A 22,647-nucleotide genomic window follows, 5' to 3' on the forward strand; every position below is an offset into this window, starting at 1 on the left:
TGGAGCCACGGGCAGCCCCAGCCTCTCCCAGCCCGGGGGACACTGAGCCCTGCAGGGTCTGGTGCTGCTCCAGCTCCCCACAAATTCCTGCACGTGGGGCAGAGCAGCCCTGCCCTGGCACTGGCTGGGCACAGGAAGGGCAGCAGGTCAGACGGGGCCTCAGGGTGTCCCTGGACTGCGGGACACGCTGGGAGCCTCCCCCAGCCCGAGGGAGGAGTGACCACCCTTTGGTCAGTGACCACATCTGGAAGGTTTGTCCAGCTGGGGGTCCTTCCATGCACTGAGGGAGGAGGTTCTACCCTTTATCAGTGACCACATCTGGAAGGTTTGTCCAGCTGGGGGCCCTTCCATGCACGTGATGACAAACTGCAACAGGTCCAGGTGGGACCACTGGGGGGGTGGTGCAACTGGGGCTTCTGAGCAGAGGAAAAGAAAGCAAAGGCAGTTTCTAAGGAAATCTTTCGATGTCTGAAACCTAAGGCAGAAAAAACAAGGGAATCAGACCCATCTGAGGTGAAAAGACAAGAGGGTGGGTGGAAAAGTTGCAATATGGGAAAATTTGGTTGGAGAATAATGGAATAATTCTTCCTCATGGGGGTGGGGACTCAGTCCTTGGAAATATAAAAACTGGATACCCCCAGAATTCCTTCTTCAGGCTGGAAGATCTTTGCTTGCAAGGACATTACAGGTTCAACTATAAAAACTTGGTTTTCATTTTAAAATTCTATCCCTGACAATCCTGACTAGGAACTGCCCAGTCCAACCTTCTCAACACTCAGAAAATCCCTGTGCTGCCCCAAACCAGAGAGCTCATGTGCACATACGATATATTTTATTATTACTACTGTTCTTAAATTGCCCAGGCTCACAGCAGTGGTTAATGAACACGACACTGGTTATTTTACCCTTCTCATTGGTGTTTCTTGGATAAAATACCCATGAACAAGAGACAAATTCAGACAGACATGTCAAGGAGTTTTGAAATTTATCAGCTGCCTCAATATTTACAAGTTCCCCATAGCAACGTTGGGTTTTTTTTGTTTCAGTTTGTTTTGTTTTAGTTTGGGTTTTGTTTTGGTTTCTTTCTGTTTCTGTTTCGGTGTTTTTTGTTTTTGGTTTTTTGTTTGTTTCTTTTTAAAAATACTCTGATTTCAAGTAGTAAATCATGGTTAAATAGTGATTAAATCTCATGTGTCCATCCTGCAGCGAGCTGAACTCTTCCAACCCCCTGATCCAGGTTTGGTCCTGGGAAGGTGGATTATGGTACTGAGGATGATTATTTCATTTTTTTTTTTCAGTAAGTGTGAAAGGTCTGACCCAAAGATCTTGTAACTGTTCATCCAATAGATAAAGATTGAATAAAGTCTGGACAAAAATGCAAAAAATTAAAATTAAGATTTAAAAAAATATGAAAAAAATAATGCAAATTTATCTTACCAGCAGAGAGAAAGAAGGTACAAAGAGACCTGACTTACTGAGTTCAGATGATAGGAGGGGCAAAAGAAAATCTGAATTGATCTAAAACTCGTCCCCAGGGTGTGGTGGCTGTGATGACTCTTCAGCACAACCCCCAAGCCCAGCGTGAGCTGGTGACTGCAGACACAACCACACTGAAATGGGATGAAATGAGACGCCGATGGCTCGCAAATCTGAAGATAAAAATGGACAGATGACAGATTCTTTGTCTCTTGGGACCCTGAAGCGAAGGACAGAAGTTCCTTGGAGACCCAGGCCTGGCCTGAAGCCCATGAATGGGCTTGGTGGGTAAATGGGTCACAGAATCCTCCCAGAAACGTGATGTGGGATGTCAGAACACATCTCAGTGATCCTCCCCAGCCTTGAGATTTTCTAACTCTCCTGTAACGAGGACGAAACCCCATGTGAATGAACATATTAATTAGAAGAGAGAGAAGGGATTAGACACTCCTTCCATACTTTGCCCTTGAGTCCCATCAGCAAAACCCCTCGGCAGTGAGATGGGGCTCTGCAAGGGCTCCAGAGGGACAAACCCTCAGGGCAACGGCCCTGCTGTGCTGTTTGGGGAACGGGCCCTGTTCTGCATGGCTGGGGCTGGGGCTGGGCTGTGCTGAGGAAGCTGAGCCTTCAGAGACCACAAACAGCCACTAAAATCAGTGGTCAGTGGGGCTGTTGAGCCCTGGCTTTGGCTGTGGGGGTGGGAGGGTGGCTGGGGGTGGGTGATGCCCTCGATGCTGCGGGTCAGGAGTTGAACCTGGGCTGGGCAGAGCTGTCACTGTCCCTGAAAGTGTTCAAAAAACATGTGGATGTGGCCCTTGGGGACATGGTTAAGCAGTGACCATGGTGGTGGTGCTGGTTGAGAGTTGGACTTGATTATCTTAGGGATCTTTTCCAGCCTTAATGTTCCCATGTTTCTGTGACTGGAAGGCAGCTGCACCCCGGCACAACTTAGGGCAGCATCTGGAAGGACATCAGACTGTCCATACTGACCTCTCTCTTTGGTGTTAGATCTAGCAAACAGCATTTTAAATGATGTTTTACAAGGCCTGGGGACCTTCTGGCACTGGGGTCACCACAGACCAGCAGCTCCTGGGGCAGAACTTCCCCCTGTCAGGTGGGAGGATGCAGCAGCTCAGAAGCTGTTTGACCGTGGCTGGGTGAGGATGATGGCAAAGCACTCCCACTTTCCTGACTCCACGGGCTCTTGCTGCCCCTTGTCCTGCCTCCTCACACACTCAGGGATGCTCCATGGGGCTGGACCCCCCTCCAGGCAGCTTCTCTCCCTGTCCTGTGTGTGGGATGGGAGGTGATGCCGGAGTCAGGGAGGGGAACAGCCCCGGGGGTCCCTGTGCTGCTCGGGGGGGAACAGCCCCCGGGGGTCCCTGTGCTGCTCAGGAACAGCCCCGGGGGTCCCTGTGCTGCTCAGGAAGGGAACAGTCCCCGGGGGTCCCTGTGCTGCTCAGGAACAGCCCCGGGGGTCCCTGTGCTGCTCGGGGGGGAACAGCCCCCGGGGTTCCCTGTGCTGCTCGGGAACAGCCCCCGGGGGTCCCTGTGCTGCTCGGGAACAGCCCCGGGGGTCCCTGTGCTGCTCGGGAACAGCCCCGGAGGTCCCTGTGCTGCTCGGGAACAGCCCCGGGGGTCCCTGTGCTGCTCGGGAACAGCCCCCGGGGGTCCCTGTGCTGCTCGGGAACAGCCCCGGAGGTCCCTGTGCTGCTCGGGGGCTGCTGAGGGTGCCCCTGGCTGGGGCTGTGCCCGGGGCAGTGCTCAGGAAAGGCACAAGCACGGAGCAGGCACAGGAGGCTCATTTCTCTGCCAAGCTCCAGCGCTCCCTGAACCAGGAGAACTGTTTTGGGGAGAATATTCTTCCATGCACTTGTTTTTCCTGTGGATTTCTCTCCCCACTCAGTGAAGGCCCTGCAGACTTTTGCCGTTTGCAGTTTGCTCTGACAAAACATTCCAAAGCCTGATCCTGCTGAGGGAAAAACGGCTCCTGGAATTGGCTTCCCCATCCTCCAGTGATCCCTTTTCCAGGCTGGAGAGTCCGGATTCACCCACATCTCCCCTGCATGGAAATAGTTTTATGCTTGTTGGTTGTTTTTGTTGCCTCTTCCTGACCTTGCCTAGTCCCCATGGAAGGGTCTGCTTCATCGAGGCTGTCAAATAAAGACCTCTGCGGTTAAAGGGAAGAGAAAGTAACTGGGAGAGACACAAAACAATACTGGTAGTTAATGGAGACAATAGCAAAGTCTAAAACTCTTCAGGCCTTAATAGTTGGACCATCAGGAAACTCCAGCTCAGCTTTGGAGAGGGTCAGACTGGCCTTTATGGCTGATACAAAGAAGGACTGATGGAGGTGAGGATTCAGGATACCTGAGGGTCCCGTGGGACTTCCAACACCACCCTGACCCCACGGCTGACCCAGCACCCGGGTCACAGCACCTTCTGCTGAGCAGCCACTCCGACCCTTTGCTTTGGGCACCTTCACCTGACAAACCCACCACTTCACAACTGGGAGAAATCACTGAGAATGCTTTAAATGCTACTCCTTAACATGTTATGCATGAAATATTTCCTTTAGTATTCCCTCCTCAGACATAATCCCTGGGTCCCCATCCAAAGACACTTCTGATACTGTTTTCCAGTGGCACTCCAGTGGTTCACAGTCATGCAGAGAACAGGCAGAAACCACTTTGGGGAGGACATGCCAGGAACTTTTCCAGACTGGTTGTTACCCCACATGCTCTCTCTGTCCATTGACATCCACTGGATTGAACCAGCAGTTCGTTTTTCTCTAAAGCATCTGCCCAAACATTAGTTGGTTGAATTCTAAAAATCCCGAATCTGGAGAATTCAGGATATTCCTAATATTTCCTCTGACTTCTTCCTGTGGTTAAACATCACCCTTGCAAAACATGCACCTGCTGACATGGGCTCTGAAGCAAACTGCTTTTTGACTGCCACCCTGGCACTGTCTCATCAGACTGGAAGTGGGTGGAAAGAAAAACCCCCCCAGGGAATTTCCCCCCTCCGTGGGCTGGTTTTGAGCTCTGCAGAAGAATCAGGGAGCAGCTGGGCCAATCTCCACAGGATCTAAACATGGAGAGGAATTACAGCAGCTGCTGGGCTTTGGGGTGGCAGGGCTGGGAACGAGGGGAGTGTTTGGGTTTAGTGTGAACAAACATCTCATCCCTTGTGCAGACGAACGAGTGAACCTTATGACTGAAACCAGATGCAAAATCATCCCCCCGAGCCGTCTCAGCCTTGGTTCACGTGTCTTTCTGCCTGAGAGCAAGAGCTGCACAGACAGAGGGAATGTGAGAGCTCAGGTACCGGGTCAGGTCCAGCCCTGACAGCAGGAGCTCTCCGGGGCAGAGCTCTGAGAGCTCCCAGAGACACTCCCTGCCTGTGCTGGCTCTGTGCTGGCCCCACACCCCCAGCCCTGCCGGAACAGCCACACTGGTGCCAAGGCACGGTGACAGTGGCCCTGTGTTGGACACTCCCTGCAGAGCTCCCTCCTGGCAGGGCTCGTGCCCCGTGTCACCGGGGTCCTGCTGTGGCACCCACGGCACTGCACAGAGCAGGGACATCTGTGTGTTCACATCCCCTCCTCACACAGAGAGGGGAGACTGTGTGTGTTCACATCCCCTCCTCACACAGAGAGGGGAGACTGTGTGTGTTCACATCCCCTCCTCACACAGAGAGGGGAGACTGTGTGTGTTCACATCCCCTCCTCACACAGAGCAGGGACATCGTGTGTGTTCACGTCCCCTCCCTCACACAGAGAGGGGAGACTGTCTGTTCATGTCCCCTCCCTCACACAGAGCAGGGAGCTCGTGTCTGTTCACATCCCCTCCCTCACACAGAGAGGGGAGACTGTCTCTGTCCACGTCCCCTCCCTCACACAGCCCCCCAGACCTGCCCTTGGCTTCCCCAGGCTGCCCTGGGCATCAGGGGCACAGGAGAGGGCTGAGGGCTGGCAGGGTGTGAGGAGGTGCTGAGCCTCCCCGGGGTCCCTGTCACCTGCAGGTTACAGAAACCTGCCTGTGGTGCCTGAGAATCACCAGATCACAGGAGGGTTTGGGTTGGAAGGGACCTCAAGGATCATCTATTAGGAAAGGGTCCTTCCCCCAGAGGGTGGTTGGGCACAGGAACAGGCTCCCCAGGGCAGCAGTCACAGCACCAAGAACTCAGGGAGTGTTTGGACAACGCTCTCAGGGCACATGGTGGGATTGTTGGGGTGTCCTGGGCAGGGCCAGGAGTTGGAGCCTATGATCTTTGTGGGTCCCTTGCAACTCAGGATATTCTGTGATTCTATGATCCAGGTCCATCCCTCTGCCATGGGCAGGGACACCTTCCATTTGCCCTGGCTTGCTCCAGGAAACTCCCTGATTGCACCTGGCACAAGGGAAAAAAACAAATCTCAAGGCAAGATACATTAACATTGTTCCCAGGCTTTTGTTTTTAAGCACATTCCCATTCTGGAAATCAAGACCTTCACTTTTCCCGGGTGGGAATCGATCCCCTCTGTATTGCTCTGTGACCCAAACTGGACTGGGCGGTCCCAGGGTGTGTTTCTCCTCCTGGGGTGACAAGTGCCAGTTGTTCTGCACAGGGACAGTGGGATTTGGGCCAGGCTCAAACCCCGAGTGCTCCGTGTAACCGGCTCTGGCAGCTGGGCTGGGGCTGGTTCAGCACAACCAGGGGGAGAAGTTCCCTTGCTATGATTGTGTCTGTCAGGAAAGAGGCAGAGTTGGAGCAAACAGATCTGAGGAGAAAACAGAAGAGCAATTGGACAGTCAGATCGTGGCTAAGGGAGGGGTGAGCTCTCTGAAGCATTTCTTGGGTTCAGAAATCCTTCTTCTGGCCACTTTCACTGCTGATTGTGGCTTTTTGCCTCTCCTGCCGGGTGCAAGCACATCCCCAGGTGAAGCATGGTGCCCAACGGTCAGTATGATGGGGGCGTTTATGATCCAACTTATCCCATAATTACCACAAATTCTGGGAATTAAACCCTTGTGGGGCCCCATTTGTCGCTGACCTCCGCAGCGCCCCTGACACCAGGAGCTGTGGGATCAAGGTGACTCACCCCTGGGAACAGGAGCTTCCACAGCAGTAATTGTTTCATCCTCACTCGTCAGAGGGATGTGGTTTTGCTGGGGGGAGCGATGGATTCAGTGCTAGAAAATGATTCTGGATAATTTTTGCAAAAGCAAATTATTTTAATACTGGGCCACTTTTCCCTCCAGCAAACAATCACAATTAATGATGCATTTTTCTGAAAATTGGGGTTCTCTCAGACACCTGACCCTGCCTTTTGTGTTTTTATTTTTCAGATGAGAGATAATTTCTTTCATTAGCCCAAAGGCTGGAGCTGGGAGATAAGTCTTGTGGAAGAACATTCTTTGTATAAAATGTGTAAATAACAGCCTCTGGTGACACTTCTCTGCCACCGTTCTCTGATCCATCCCTTGTGCTTTTAGGGGTCCTGGTGGCCCCACAGGGGGCTCAGGAGGGGAAACCTGGTCTGCATGGGGGGTTCTGAGGGGCAAATCTGTGTGCAGCCAGTAATCCCAGGATCCCTGGGGCTGGAAAAGCCCTCCCAGCCCATGGATCCCCCCTGTGCCCCATGCCCACCTTGTCCCCCAGCCCAGAGCACTGAGTGCCACGGCCAGGCCTTCCTGGGACACCTCCAGGGCTGGGCACTCCAAACCTCCCTGGGCAGCCCCTGACAAGGCCTCACCACCCTTTCCAGCAGCAAATTCCTCCTCCTGTCCAACCTGAGCCTCCCCTGGCACAGCTGGAGGCCGTTCCCTCTCCTCCTGTCCCTTGTTCCCTGGCAGCAGAGCCCGACCCCCCCCGGCTCCCCCCTCCTGTCAGGGGGTTGCAGAGCCAGAAGGTCCCCCCTGAGCCTCCTTTTCTCCAGGCTGAGCCCCCCCAGCTCCCTTCCCTTCCTCATATCACTGACTCTCTAATAACACCCAATATTACTGCAATAACATCTCTCTCAGTCAGGTCCCCAGACTGAGCCTGGATGAGACTCACAGGGTGCAAAGTCTGGCTTAAACCCAGGATGTTCATGAAAAACAAACAAAATCCCCCATCTTTGATGGTTTTTTTAAAGCTGAGAAATCCAACCAGCCCACACAATTTGCTGACGAAAATACAGGAAAGGCAAGAGGGTTGGTGGGTCTCCCCCAGGGCCCAAGTATTCATGAACACTGGAATTACACCAGGGAGGTGCAGGAACCTTCTTGTGAAGGTGTCCCTGCCCAGGGCAGGGGGTGGAACAAGATGATCTTTAAGGTCCCTTCCAACCCAAACCCTTCTGGGACTCTGTGACTCAGGCCCCCGTGCCCCTGTTAGTGAAGATCAACACACCCCAGGAGGAGAAGCTGTCCTAGATGTAGATGAGGAATCTCAAGACACATACAGAACAAATGAGGTGTGCAGGGCAGTGGTGGAAAATAAACATCTAACGTGAAATTTTCAAAGGAAACATGAAAAGTAGGAATAGAAGGGACCCTGAGGGATCATGTGGTCCAGCTGCCCCCCTTGAAGGACAACAGCTCACCCAAACCAACCCAGAAGAGTGTTCAGTAAAGCTGATCTAATGTTCCTGGTTGGCACCTCTGTACCTCTCCAAAAGCCCCTTGTGCCTGAAAGGAGCCCTTGTGCTGCATTTCCTGGGGAACTTTAATTATTTTGTTGCTAATAGGTCTTTGTGTTACCTCACAGAAGGTGCCCCCACTTGGGTTTGGTGCCATCTGAGCGCTGGAAGGAGACTGGAGTCACACCAAAACCTGTGAATAGTGAGGCAGAATAATAAAGACCACGTCAGTCTGGGACATCCACATGGAATACAGTGATTCAAGGGCAGATCCTTCAGGGAAGATCAGCTCTACACCCCCAGAGTGCCGTGACATTGAAATGTTCACACCCAACGCCGCCGCTGTGCCCGAGCCGCTCCTTAACGAAAGCAGGGGATACAGGCAGCAACACAACCACATCCCTCTTCTTTGGAGATGCAGAATCAATAATTTGGTCTGGAGACAGTCCTTTTCCAGGCAGTTTTGTCTTCACTTTGGGGTGGTTTCGTTGAGACCATTCTCCACTCCCCCATTTCCGAAGGCGTGACATGGGACGTGTCCCAGGGCAGTCCCAGGGCAGTTCCAGGGCAGTCCCAGGGCAGTCCCAGGGCAGTCCCAGTGGGGCCCCTGTCCCAGTGCAGTCCCAGGGCAGTCCCAGGGCAGTCCCAGGGCAGTTCCAGCTGGACCCCAGTCCCAGGGCAGTCCCAGGGCAGTCCCAGGGCAGTCCCAGCTGGACCCCAGTCCCAGTGCAGTACCAGTAGGGTTCCAGTGCAGTCCCAGGGCAGTCCCAGGGCAGTCCCAGGGCAGTCCCAGCAGGGTCCCAGTGCAGTCCCAGTGCAGTCCCAGTGCAGTCCCAGTGGGGCCCCTGTCCCAGTGCAGTCCCAGTACAGTCCCAGCAGGGCCCCAGTCCCAGTGCAGTCCCAGCAGGGCCCGTGCCATGCCCTGCTCCTGCCCTGGCAGCCGGACGTGCTGCCCCAGCTGCAGCAGAAATTACAGCTCCTTGGCACAATTTGTTCCTAAGAAATTCGTGGTTGCTGCTGCCATGTGTGCTCCACAAAGACTGGCCTTCTCCGTGTCGCTGTTTTTCAGGGAATGAATGTTAATCTGGCTGGTTCTCTGCCCTTTTCCACCTCTCCTGTGGCAGGCCCTGGGGTTACCTCCCTCCATGCTGGTTTTCACTCCCATTTATCTCCTGTTTATCCTCCAAGACCTCTGCCAGCAGCCCTGGGGCTGCTCCTGCCCCTCTCAAAGTGCTCCCAGGGGAATTGTCACCCTGCTCTTACCCTACCCTGCTCATTTAAAACCATCTGTTTCATTACCTTTGTATTTTTTCCCTATTTCCTCTGATTTCTTACTTGGCTGCTGATGTTTGTTAGACAACTCCAGGAAAAATAATTTATGTCTAAAAAATAAAGCCTGCCATTCCTGGTCACACCATCCATCACTCTCTGTGCTTCCCCAGCATTTGAATACCAAAGCAGCTCGTACATCAATCTGTGCTCACTGAATGCAAATCACCTCCTGCCTTCCCATCCCTTACTCTTTTGCTTTCCATGCTCTTGCTGCTTCTTTCTGTAAATCATCACTCCTGTTTTCTTCTCATGCCAGGGATCACTGCAAAGGTGGGGATTTATGCTGATACTTTCTAGTGCTCTTCTTGGTTAATCATTCCATTGGTGGGGTTTGGGAAAAAAAATTGCTGTTTTGATTCCATCTGTAACAAACTGAACGACTTCCTGAAATGTGTCCTCCCAGGCACTGTCTTTGTGTGATCAGAGAATCCTGGAATGGTTTTGGGTGGAACACCCCCTGCCATGGGCAGGAACACCTTCCACCTTCCACTAGCCCAGGTTGCTCCAAGCCCTGTCCAGCCTGGCCTTGGACACTTCCAGGGCTGGGGCAACGAGGTATCTCCAGCTCAGTTTTCCCAAGCCCACCTTGCTGAAGTCAAGTGCTTTCAGTTACAAAAACCAGACAAAGAAGAGCAAATAAAAGCCCAAGAGAACGAAGGTCTTTGGCAGGGGAGGTCCTGCTGGGTGGCACTGCTCCTCTCCTTGGAACAACCCCCATGGACACCCCGGGAAATGCAACATTCCTGCACGAGTCCTGGCCAGGTGTCAGAGATCCCAGTGGGGAGAAAGGTTTTTGGGACAGGGCTGGGACCAAACAGTTTCTCTTCATCTCACCTACCAAGTTCTGCCTCTCTGCTCACAGTACCCACTTCCAGCTCTCCCTCCTGTCCTGCCCCATCCATCATTTCTGTCACAGGAATCAGCCCCAAGTGTTCCCTCTCCCTGTCCCTGCCTGGGGCAGGCAGGGCAAACCTCACACCCCCCACGTGGGCTAGGAGACATTTCTGAGCCTAAGCCCTGCTCAGTCCTGGGATACCTTCGGCTTTTGCAGACAACATACTAAATTTAGAGAGATTAGATTAAATGTAACATATTGAAGTTAGAGAGGGAAAGGAAAAAGTGCTTCTCTGTTTCATGTAAATGCGAGGAATTAGTGACCAGCTGTGACAGAGGCTGCATCATGAGAAGCATTTAAAAATAAAAACAGTGAGCCAGAAAAGCTTCTGGAAACATCTGCTTTTGATCTAAAAACTCCTGAAAATATCTGAAGTACCACAAAGCTCTGCAGCCTGGACTTGGCCTGACTGGCATTGCCCTGGTACTGCCACGGGCAGGGTGGGAGCTCCAGACAAGGGTTGTTGGGGAGACCCTCCTGCTGAGCCACGAGGGGCAGAAAGGACCCCCAGCACCCCCCACAGACCCTCCAAAACCTCCCTGGGACCCCCTGGTTTCCTAAACCCCTTCCCAGAGAGGAGTCTGGGTGCAGTGCATCCAACCCCAGCCCAAGACTTGGTCAATGGTTCATGTCCAAAGGATTGTGCAGCCGTGACTGAACCTTTGTGCAACTTTGTCTCACAGGATGAAGGATGGCTAACCAGATATATGTATATAAATAAATTATTTATCAGGATTCTGATTAGACTCAAAGATCTCAATCAGAATTATTTACTACACAATATAGCAGCTACAACTATTTTTAAGCAATATTGGAGCAACTATAATAAAGTTAACAAACCAATTATTAAGCAGAGATTGATATCACTCACCCAGACCAACAACCATGGGCAAATCTCTTTGGCTCAGCCTCGAGGGGTGACCTTGATGAGTGTCCTTGGAAGGTACTCTGAGAAAGGGGATGTCAGGAGACCCTCTCATTAAAACTGGGTCTGGGCTTCTACAGGATAAAGCACTGGGCTGTCAGTCAGGTGTCCCTGGGCTGTGCCAGCTCAGCAGCTTTACATGAGGTATCAGTGCTGTCACCTGTGGGTTCCTCTCTCAGGTACTTCACCAGCTCTGCCACACCTTCACCTCAGGCTGGTTAAATTTTGGGATTGAGGAGTCAGGCTGGTCCAGCTTTACCCAACCCCAAAAGCAGTGACTCTCCTTTCCATCCACCACCAACAGCTTTGCAAGCAGGGCAGTGTTCAAGGTGTTGTCCCCCACTCAGGCAGAGCCTCCTCCTCTGCTCCATTCCCCCCTTCCTTTCAGAAGCTGCTGAGGTTTCCCTGGAGGTTTGTTTCTGCTTCAGAGGAAGGAAAGCCTCAAATGAGCACAGCAGCACAGAGCTGCTCCCAGGGCTGGAGCCCCTCTGCTCTGGAGCCAGGCTGGGAGAGCTGGGGGGGCTCACCTGGAGAAGAGAAGGATCCAGGGAGAGCTGAGAGCCCCTTCCAGGGCCTAAAGGGGCTCCAGGAGAGCTGGAGAGGGACTGGGGACAAGGGGAAATGGCTTCCCACTGGCAGAAGGCAGGGATAGGTGGGTTCTTCCCTGTGAGGGTGGGGAGGCCCTGGCCCAGGTTGCCCAGAGAAGCTGTGGCTGCCCCTGGATCCCTGGAAGTGTCCAAGGCCAGGCTGGACGGGGCTTGGAGCAACCTGGGCTGGTGGAAGGTGTCCCTGCCCATGGCAGGGGGTGGCACTGGATGGGCTTTGACATCTCTTCCAAGCCAAACCATTTGTTGTTTTATGACCTTTCCTACCCCCCCAGGACAAGCTCCTACATTTACAGATCCCCCCACCCCCCAGACCCGACCCCTTCCTCCCCCTGGGACATTTCCCTCTCCTCAGCAGAATTTCACATCAGTACAGAGAGGCTGGTCCAGAGCACAACTTTATTATCAACCCCACCCTTCAGGGAGTCCCCACAGCCCAAAGGACCTTAAAACCAGAGCTCAGCCAGCCCAGCACAGCCATGGGGTGGGAACAGCTGTGCAGGAGCTCCTACATCAGGGCAGAGATTGCTTTGCCTTTCCCAGGATGGCAAGGAAATCCCTGCCCTGGTCAGCTGGAAGCTGCTCACACTGAGCACTCACTGGGGTGTGTGACCAGCTGGGACAGGCAGACCCAAGTTAGCTGTGCCAGCTCCTCGGAGCAGTCCAGGCCATGTCCCTTTAGGAAAGAGTCACAGGGACCCCCATCCACGGGATCCACAGCCCCTGGCTGCCTCAGGCAGCAGCACGAGGGCCAGGGGCAGCAGGACCAGGACAGACCACGGCAGAGCACACACAGCGTGGTCACCCTCAGGAGCCACGTCCTCCAGCCCAGCAGGGGAGGATCTCTTTCTCCAAGAGTAGTACTTGGCCACAGCCACGTTGGGGTTCCCCTGGGCAGGGTCAAACCACATCTGGACGCAGCGGCCGCTGCCCCGGCGTGCCGTGGTGTATCTGTACGAGTGGGACCAGATCTTCTCACACAGGTCTCTGGGCCGGGGGAAGACCTCGCTGAAGGGTCTGCACAGGGAGCCCCAGGGACAGCGGTTCCTTCCTGGGGACAGAGCACCACAGGGGGAGAGGTCAGCACGAGCACTGGGACACCCCTCCCCTGGTGCCCTTCACCAGCCCCTCGCCACACCGGGGCTGACGGGGGTGGCTTGGCCACCTTCTAGTTGGCAGCCCTGGAATGTAAGGGTGATTTGGGGTCCTGGCAGCAGTGACACTGCCAGTGACCTGCCTGGGGGAGCGAGGAGAGGCTCCCCACAGCCCACCAACCTGTTGCCCAGTTCCAGCCCTTGTGCCAGTTCTCCTTGCAGGTGACGGCCTCCCTGCAGTCCTCCCACCACTGCTCACAGTCCTCCTGGCACAGGGGCACGTGGAGAATCCTCTCCCGACGCCAGCTGCTGTCAGCCTGCAAGGGGACAGGACCAAGCACGCTGGGGAGGGGGCCTGAAAATCAAGGGCAGGATCTGCCCCACCCCAGATCCCCCCCAGCCCTTCTTGCTGGGCTCCAGAGCTGATCTCAGAAGTGTTTCAGCCCCTACAGAGATGTGCCTTGACAAAAGCTCTTCCATCAGTCAGACAGGCCTAAGCAGTGGCCAGAAAAGTCTTTGGAATCTTTCCACCCAGTAGGAAAGGTTGGGACAGCCTAGATTTTTGGAAGGAATTGTTCCCTGTGAGGGTGGGGGGGCCCTGGCCCAGGTTGCCCAGAGAAGCTGTGGCTGCCCCTGGATCCCTGGAAGTGTCCAAGGCCAGGCTGGACGGGGCTTGGAGCACCCTGGGCTGGTGGAAGGTGTCCCTGCCCATGGCAGGGGTGGCACTGGATGGGCTTTGACATCCCTCCCAACCCAAACAGTTCCATGACTCCATGATCTGATCCTACCTGGTCAATCCAGGGCCCCAGGTTGGGGGAACACTCGTACAAACACGTGTCCTGGATGAAGTGGCGCTTGCACTTGGGTGGCATCACTCCACAGTGGTTCCAGTTGAAGTTGTACAGGTTGGATTCGTCCTTGTGGGCCTCTGAACTGGTGTTGGCTGTGCAGCAGGCATTGTCCTTCCAGGGAGAACACTGTGACAGAACAAGGGACAGGCTGTTGGGCAGGGCAGGAGCTCCAGGGGGGCAGAGGATGCTGCAGGTGCTGGTTCCCTGCAGGGCCCCCAGCAAGGAGTCTTCAGCAGCCAGAGGATTTTCTGTCCTCCGGCAAACCCTTGGGCACTTTGGGCTGAGGAGTTCTGGGCTGAAGCCCTGGAGGAAGAGCAGGAGGTGGAGGTCAGAGCCTCACCAGGAATTAGTCCCACCCTGAGGAACAGGAGCAAACCCCTTCTCCGGCACCCTGACTTGCTCTTAGCCCCATCTCTGCCGAGGGCCTGGGGCAGAGCAAGGAGAGTCTCCAACAGCAAGAGGGAGCAGAGGAGAGTCTTCCCTTTCCGTCCTTTCCCTGGCTCTGCTCTGGGGTACCCGAGCTTTGGGAAGGGGAGATGTCCTGGCAAAGAGGGGTGACACTGAGCTGACAGCTCCTCACACCCCTGCCCCTGCCCTGGCCATTTGCTGGAAGAAGGCAGCAAACAAACAGGTCTCATACCCAGCGTGGGCTTTCTCCCTCAGGCAAGGAGCAGCCAAGCCCAAAGCAGCCCCCAGTATCTGGGGAGGTGGGTACAGGGGGCCCCGACAGCCCCACACAGCCCCCCAGCTCATACCTGGTCATGCAGCTTCCCCTCGGGGCCGGGCTGGCTCTTGTGGTGCTTGGCGTCCATGCAGACGTTCAGCAGCGGGTCCCTCGCGGGCAGCACCGCCCCGGCTGCCAGCAGCACCCACAGCACCCACAGCACCCACAGCACCCACAGCACCGGCACCAGCGGCACCGCTGCCATGGCACGGCCGGCCGGGGCTGGGCACAGGGGACAGGGGCGATCGGGAGAGGCTGTGGGGACAGGGGCGATCGGGAGGGGTTGTGGGGACAGGGACAGCTCGGGAGGGGTTGTGGGGACAGGGACACTCGGGAGAGGCTGAGGGGACAGGGACACTCGGGAGGGGTTGTGGGGACAGGGATAGCTCGGGAGGGGCTGAGGGGACAGGGACACTCGGGAGAGGCTGCGGGGACAGGGATAGCTCGGGAGGGGCTGTGGAGCTGAGGGGACGGGGACAGGGACACTCGGGAGAGGCTGAGGGGACAGGGACACTCGGGAGGGGCTGCGGGGACAGGGACACTCGGGAGAGGCTGAGGGGACAGGGACAGCTCGGGAGAGGCTGAGGGGACAGGGACACTCGGGAGGGGCTGCGGGGACAGGGACACTCGGGAGGGGCTGCGGGGACAGGGACAGCTCGGGAGAGGCTGAGGGGACAGGGACACTCGGGAGGGGCTGCGGGGACAGGGACACTCGGGAGGGGCTGAGGGGACAGGGACACTCGGGAGGGGCTGAGGGGACAGGGACAGCTCAGGAGGGGCTGCGGGGACAGGGACACTCGGGAGGGGCTGAGGGGACAGGGACACTCGGGAGGGGCTGAGGGGACAGGGACAGCTCAGGAGGGGCTGCGGGGACAGGGACACTCGGGAGGGGCCGGGCACTGGCAGCAGCTCGGGAGGTGCTGCGGGGGCCGGGCACTGCCGGGCTGTGCCAGCGGCTCACGGCACCAAGGACACAAGCACAGCCTCCCCCCGGGCAGGGCTGCAAGGTCAGACACGTTATCATCGGGACAGCGTCGGGAAGAACACCCCGGGAGTGCTCAACACCCCCGAGGGGAGCGGGGGTCCTGTGTGAGACCCGCTCAGACTGGGGTCCTTTGCCACCCCACTGCTTCAGAGGGAGCTTCCAGACCCCAAACCTTCCGCACCGAGGCAGGGGTAGGTCAGGGATCCCTGGAGAGTGTTCAGAGGGGGCAGGTAAATGCACAGACACCTTGGCTGGACCATGAGCTGCAGGAGCCACACCTTGTCCTCAGGCATATGTCAAGACAGAAAAGCTTTTTTTTTTTGTTTTATCTGTGTCTGGGACTTTGGAGACCCTCTCCTGAGGGGAGGGTCCCCTCTCCAGGGGAGACCTGAATCATAGAATCCCAGAATGGTTTGGGATGGAAGGGACCTTAAAGCTCAGTTCATTCCACCCCCTGCCAGTGGCAGGGACACCTTCCACTACACCAGGCTGCTCCAAGCCCTGTCCAGCCTGGCCTGACTTGAGCAACAAAAGACATTTCACACCATCATGCCTTGGGATGATGCCTCTGCCTGCCTGGGACAAATTTTATCATAATTTACTAAAAAAAAACCCAAACAACCAAAAAACCCAAACAGCCAACAACAAGACCCAAACAAGCAAATTCCCTGCCATTCCTCATCAATACAGCACAAGGGTCTAAACCAAGTGCCTTTTAAGAGGGATTTTGCAAAACACAGGAGCAGGACAAAGCCATTACAGCACTAAAATAGCATAAAAACCCCCAGAAGAAGCAGTTACAGACCTGAGGAAGCAGACACAGAAATCTGAGAACTGGGAATTACCTAACTTGTGTCATAACTACACTCATATATGTAAAACCAAGTCTCCCCTCCAAAAAAAAAAAAAATCAACCTTACCAGCCCCGAGAGCTTCTAAACCTACTGCAAGACCTTAAAAACACTCAGCTCAGCAGCTTCCTGGGGGCAGCTTTAATAGGAAGGCTCCTGGTAGCTCTTGGGAGGAACTTCTGCCTGTGTTTAGGGAGGTTTCACTCGTGCCAGCCTTTGTTTCTGCAGAGGTCAATGTTTTGTTGTTTTGTTATAACCAGCTCATCTGGCCTCTTTCCCAGGCAGAACCTCTTCCCTGGGAGACACTTGGGTGTTTGGTTCCAAAACCAGGTCTGTGCTCAGCCTTGGCCCTTCATAACAAGCTGTGTTTCCTCTACTGGCCCTACACCAGGCAGAGCCAGGCAGGGACTGACCCAGGGTTTGTAATAAGTAGTGCAATAAACTCAAAAGGCAGCAAATGACATGCAGGAATAATGCTGCTGCCTCAGAAGGAAGAATAACAGCAATCCCCTACACAAACCAGAAATGCAGGTGCTGAGGGGAGCAGTGCAGCTCCTTGTAACACCTGAGCACAGTCATTGCTGCCAAAAGCTTCTCCAGAGCCCAGGAAAGCCCTGACTCTCAGCATGGGCTCAGAGTCTTCCTCCTAGGGCAGCTTTTGGGGCTGTTTTGCTGTTCTCATCACTCACATTGCTGATGTTTTGGTGATGAACCACTTGCCTAGGGAGCAAATCTTCCTAAATTCCATGTGTGAGCACTTTAGGCTCTGGGAGAACCCGCTTTAGTGCTCACAGAATCCCAGGATCACTGAGGCTGGAAAAGCCCTCCCAGCCCATGGATCCCCCCTGTGCCCCATCCCCACCTTGTCCCCCAGCCCAGAGCACTGAGTGCCACGGCCAGGCCTTCCTGGGACACCTCCAGGGATGGGCACTCCAAACCTCCCTGGGCAGCCCCTGCCAAGGCCTCACCACCCTTTCCAGCAGGAAATTCCTCCTCCTGTCCCACCTGAGCCTCCCCTGGCACAGCTGGAGGCCGTTCCCTCTCCTCCTGTCCCTTGTTCCCTGGCAGCAGAGCCCGACCCCCCCCGGCTCCCCCCTCCTGCAGGTAGAAAAGAACCTCGTGCTTCTCCCCCTCGCACTGGAGCTGTCACTGAGCAGATCTTCCCCTCTCGCCTCTGACCCTTCCCCTGCTCTGCTCCCTCCTCCCCCACCAGATGAGTGTTTCCCCCGAGGTGCAGGACTGGGGTGGTCTCAGATGCCCTGAGCTGTCCTGGCTCTTTCCTGCTCCTTGCCTGGGAATTTCTGATATCTGGTTTGTTTTTGGAACTGCTGATCACTGAACTGTGTTGTAACACTGTCAGAGCAGTGACAGCTTGTTCCTGAGAGATAATTTTCAGCCACCAGCCTGTCATCTTCCATGTGACGTGCCCCGTGCTCTCCCCAGTGCATCGCTGCCTGTTCATCTCAGCTGCTTTTGCAGTAAAATCTCCTGCTTTGTTGTTCAGTGACTCAGTCGAACCAGGTGTCACATCCCACTCCCACGTGGAAAGGAGCACCCAAGAGTCGCAGATGCCCGTGGTTAAACAAGGATGGCAAAAGCCAGAAGGGTCCAAAAAACAAAGCTCTCCAAGTTTAATTGGCCAACTCCACTCTCCGTGTGGAAATTGGGGCATGTTTTCCCCCCTCTTTCTAATGGTGAGAGAAACAGAAGAGTAGAAAGAAAGAGGGAAGAAGGAGAGTGTGAAAGAGAGCTTGGATAGGAGAGGAAAGGGAATCACCCGTCCTGGCTCCAGCACTGGTCTGACCAACAGGGTGTCCACAGTCCTGGGGTCCCCCCTGCCCAGGCTTTGGGGGGGCACCTTTTTGTGGGGAAGTTCCCCCCCCCCCCCCCCCCCCCCGGATCGGGTTTCTTGCTCTTTATGTAAACGAGTGAGCACGTGCAGTCTGTTCTTCTGGACCTTTCTGGGAATGGCTCGAGGGGTTTTGAGGGTCTTTTGGAGGTCTTGATCCCCCTCTACTGGGCTGACCCTCAGCTGACAGTTCGTGCCCCCCCCCCCCCCGACCCCGTTCCTGCGCCGGTGCTGTCCCCTGTGTTGTGGGGTCACCACGGACAGGAACAGGGAAGTTGGCCCCAAAAAGGTGCTGTCCCAGAAAGGTGCTGCCCCACCTTGGTACAGCCCCTTCCCAGCCACATCCTGGTGGCCACATCCTGGTCCAGCTCTCTTGCTTGAGTGGCCATCGGAGTTTGAGGCACAGCAAGACATTAACTCCTTCCTGCCCGGGCTGCTGCACCATGGTCTGCTGCAGATTTTTACAGTTGGTCCTGGAGGGATTTAATATTATCAGAAACTCGGTTGACTTGATGTTTTCCTCTCCCTTTCCCAGACAAAATTTGTTGAAAAGCAGAAATCAGAGAACCACAGAAGTTTCGGGTTGGTGGGCACCTTAAAGGGCATTGCCCACCCCCATGCCCTGCCACACCTTCCACTGGCCCAGGCTGCTCCGAGTCCCGTCCACCCTGGCCTTGGACACTTCCAGGGATGGGGCTCATCCGAGTGTGTGTGGATTCAGCCCTTTGCTCCATTTCCTGTGAGCTTGTTCCACACAGCCCCTGTTTGTGGTTGTGCAGATCCCCCCATCCCTCCAAAAAGCCTCTCGGGGTGTTCCATGGGAACTGCAGACCTTGTCCTTGCAGGGAGGGCTCAGTGCTGCTGGAGATGGCAGATCCCACCGAGGAGGGCTGAGGGGGTCCCACGTGGCTCCCACTGCCACAGGGGCCACAGGGGTTGTTATGGTCAGCATCATTAACCAGCAAACAAGCAAAGGCACTGCGTGTATAAAGGCAAGAATTAATTGTTGGTGCCATTGACAACAGGCCAACACTAAAGTCAGTGTGAGTCCAGAGCCAGTTATTGCAGAAAAAAGAGCTAAATTAATATTTCTCTACAGAAAAAAAATAGTAATAATAATAATAACAATAAATTAAGATTGTGATACACACTCTTCCCAATTTCTGCCTCTTTGCTGGGGTCACCCTTTCCCTACTCCTTGGGGTCCTGAGCTTGGTGACTTCTGTTTGGTGGTGGATGATACACAGAACCACAAAAACCTGGAGTCCTTCACAGGGAGTCATGATGTTGGTGTTTGTGGCTTCTTCTGCCTCCCTCTAGGGCCCACTTTGTGTCTGTTTTACCTTTGATAATGTGCTTCTACACCTTGCTTTCCCCTCGCTGCTCTGCAAGCCCACAATACCGACATTTCCTGGATCTGATGCATTTTTTCATGTCAGATGCTTGTTCTTTGCTCTCTTTGCCACCCCCAAGGCATTTTTGCCCCACTCTGAGCTTGTATTTCCTTAACTGACTATTCCAGAGTTGTTTTATAGCCATGAGTTATACATAGTTGTATAATATAACAGTTACACACACACATATATATATATTATATACAGGCAGTACCAGCCTGTGCCTGTCTCTCATCACCTCATGCCTGTGCCCCTCTGTGTCCCCTCCGTGTCCCCCCTCCTTGAGGCCCTGCCACCCTGCCAGGTGTGTGTTTCCCAGCACCACAGGGGTGTTGAAGGCACAAACATCTCCCTCAGCACCGAGTGTTGCCGTTCTCTGTGTGAAACCGAAGCCACACGTGCAGTGAGGAGCAAAGAGCCACTGCCACAGTCTGAATAAAAGTTGCCTTGGCTCTTAAATGTGGCAAAAACAAAGGCCCAGGACAAGTCCCAAGGGAGCAAGCCTGATGTGGCTCAGTCCCCAGTCCTTGCAAACCCAGTCCAAAGCCCGTGGCCAGCGGTGGCCGTGCCATGGCCCTGGGTCACTGTGCAGGACCCCTGTCACAGCTCGTGCTGGGGGCACAGAACCACAGGGATGGAATCCTTCGGCTTGGGAGGGACCTTAAAGCCCACCCAGTTCCAACCCCTGCCGTGGGCAGGGACACCTTCCACCAGAAGAAAACAAAATTCCAAAAAACAAAGGAGCAAACAAGCCCCTTTGCTGTCTGTAAATCATGGACTCCCAGCTGACATGGGGAAGGTGTTTCCCTGAGGCTTTTGCTGATTGCAGCTCCCAGGGGGAGGCTGGAAGTGGCATCAAGGCTTTCTGAGCGGGATGAGAGAGTAGCAGACAGAGATGTCTGGGTGTTGATAATCTTCCTGCAATCAGAACACTTTGAGGACTGGGAGACGTGAGGTTGCTTAGAAAGTCAATCCCACAGAATTCAAACACTCAGCTGAGTCACAACAACCCGTTGTTATCATTAACAATAATTAGCAGGAATAAAACAGCACTTGGGGACAGACTGTGCAGTTGCCTTGGGGCTGAGCAGATTTTGCCCACAGATTTTGGGTTAAATTTCATTGTAATCGGTGCTTTTATTCCATATGAGAACTGTCTGGCCAGAAGGGAGAATTGGAAAAGGGTTTGGGGCCCTGCTGGGCATGAGTGACTCCAGCTTCAGGAGACCTTGCAGTGAAGGTGGTTGGTGGTGGGTAATCAGGGTGCTGGGTCTCAGGGCTGCTGGGTCTCAGGGGTGCTGGGTCTCAGGGGTGTTAATCTTTGTGTGTACTGGGTCTTTGTGGGTGCTGGGTCTTTGGGGGTGCTGGGTCTTTGGGCTGCTGGGTCTTTGGGCTGCTGGGTCTCAAGGGTGTTAATCTTTGTGGGTGCTGGGGCTCTCAGGGGTGCTGGGTCTTTGGGGGTGCTGGTCTTTGGGGGTGCTGGTCTTTGGGGTGCTGGGTCTTTGGGGTGCTGGGTCTCAGGGGTGCTGGGGTTCTCAGGGGTGTTAATCTTTGTGGGTGCTGGTCTTTGTGGGTGCTGGTCTTTGGGGGTGCTGGTCTTTGGGGTGCTGGGTCTTTGGGGTGCTGGGTCTCAGGGGTGCTGGGGTTCTCAGGTTGTGCAGGGCAGTGGTTCCCCAGCAGTCCTGCACTGGTGAGAACATGTCTGGGCACTGGGTCCAGTCTGGGTCTCTGAGCAGAGCAGACAGTGAGGGGCTGGAGGTGCTGCAGTGGGGGCTGTGTGGGTTTTAGCACCAATCCATCTGCTTTGTCCTCAGGGAGATGGATTTCATCCCCACTTTCTCCACCATTGAGGGCCAGGCCTTGAACACCTGCACCTGCCACACCTGTGCTGTGCAACATCCAGCACCACAGTGACCAGCCTGTCCATCATTCACAAATTCAGGAAAATGCTTCTCCCACTGTTCCCACCCTCATGGCCACTGTCTGCTGCTGGTCCCCCCATGATGAACCCCACTGTGTGCAGAGCAGAACCCAGATGGGTCAGCATCAGACCACCAGAGAGCTGCAGGTAGCCAGATGTGACTCCACAGTCGTGGGGGGGCTGGATCAGAGCTGGGGGGTCTGTCATGGTGGCACATGTGGGTGGGCAGGGGCTCACGGGGGGTGGGGGGTCCCAGAGCTCAGGAAGGCAATGAGAATGACATTAAAAACTCGTCACCTGGTACCAACTGCAGTAGCTGTAAAGACTTGGGCAACAAAATTCCACTTGAGGGGTGTGAACTCTCACGATGGTCTTTAAGGTCACTCCCAACCCAAACCATTCCATGATTCCATGACTCTGTGTGTGCCATTTTTAGGGTCAGATGCAGTTCTGTGCATCACATGCCTGAGATGTTATTAATTAGGAGAGATGCCCATACCCTGAGTGATGTCACCACATTCATATTCGAACCAAACATAATTTCCTCTATTGATTTTCCCCTCACAAAAACATCTAGTGGAGAACAAGGCTGTGCCCATGTCTTTGCTAAAAAAAGAATTAATAAATGCCTCAATAAAGTCTCAAATGCTGCAGCAGAGTGCTGGATATCCACTGCTCCTGTGCCAGGGAGATCAGCATTTTCCATCAGTAATCAGGGAGCAGAGCTGCAGGGATCACAGGGGCCAGGCAGGGGTTATCAGAGAGAACAGTTATTCTTGGGGGCACAAAGGAGAGTTAAACTTTAACCAGCAAAGCAAAAGCAGCTTTCAGAGATCAGCAGTTTTAGGGACCAGGTCTGTGGGTTGCAGAGGAGCTGACAAGGGAGGGAGGTCCTTGAGGTGGGGTTCCTGCTGGATGAATCATCTCAGACACACTGGATAAGCTGTCAGACCCACCATGAGATAGGTTTGCCATAGGTCTGTCCTGGGTTTGAGGCACAAATGTAAAGGCACATCATAGAATCAAGGAATCATAGAATCATGGAGTGGTTTGGGTTGGAAAGGACCTCAAAGCCCACCCAGTGCCACCCCTACCAGGGGCAGGGACACCTTCCACCAGCCCAGGTTGCTCCAAGCCC

General features: G+C 54.6%; 1 protein-coding gene across 1 annotated transcript; it reads right to left on the reverse strand.

Moving 5' to 3' along the window:
- Positions 1-12,226: 12,226 nt before the first annotated feature.
- On the reverse strand, positions 12,227-14,793 carry LOC127472680 (folate receptor gamma-like). Its single transcript, XM_051791260.1, has 4 exons — positions 14,541-14,793; positions 13,723-13,911; positions 13,116-13,251; positions 12,227-12,891 (listed from the first exon to the last, which is right to left on the reverse strand). The coding sequence occupies exons 1-4, from the start codon at positions 14,712-14,714 to the stop codon at positions 12,530-12,532; spliced, it is 861 nt and encodes a 286-aa protein (XP_051647220.1). The 5' UTR covers positions 14,715-14,793; the 3' UTR covers positions 12,227-12,529.
- Positions 14,794-22,647: the final 7,854 nt, after the last annotated feature.

Source organism: Manacus candei, unplaced genomic scaffold, assembly GCF_025592945.1.
Source record: "Manacus candei isolate 608988 ecotype Guabito, Panama unplaced genomic scaffold, ASM2559294v1 h1tg000031l, whole genome shotgun sequence".
NCBI classification, from domain to species: Eukaryota; Metazoa; Chordata; class Aves; order Passeriformes; family Pipridae; genus Manacus; species Manacus candei.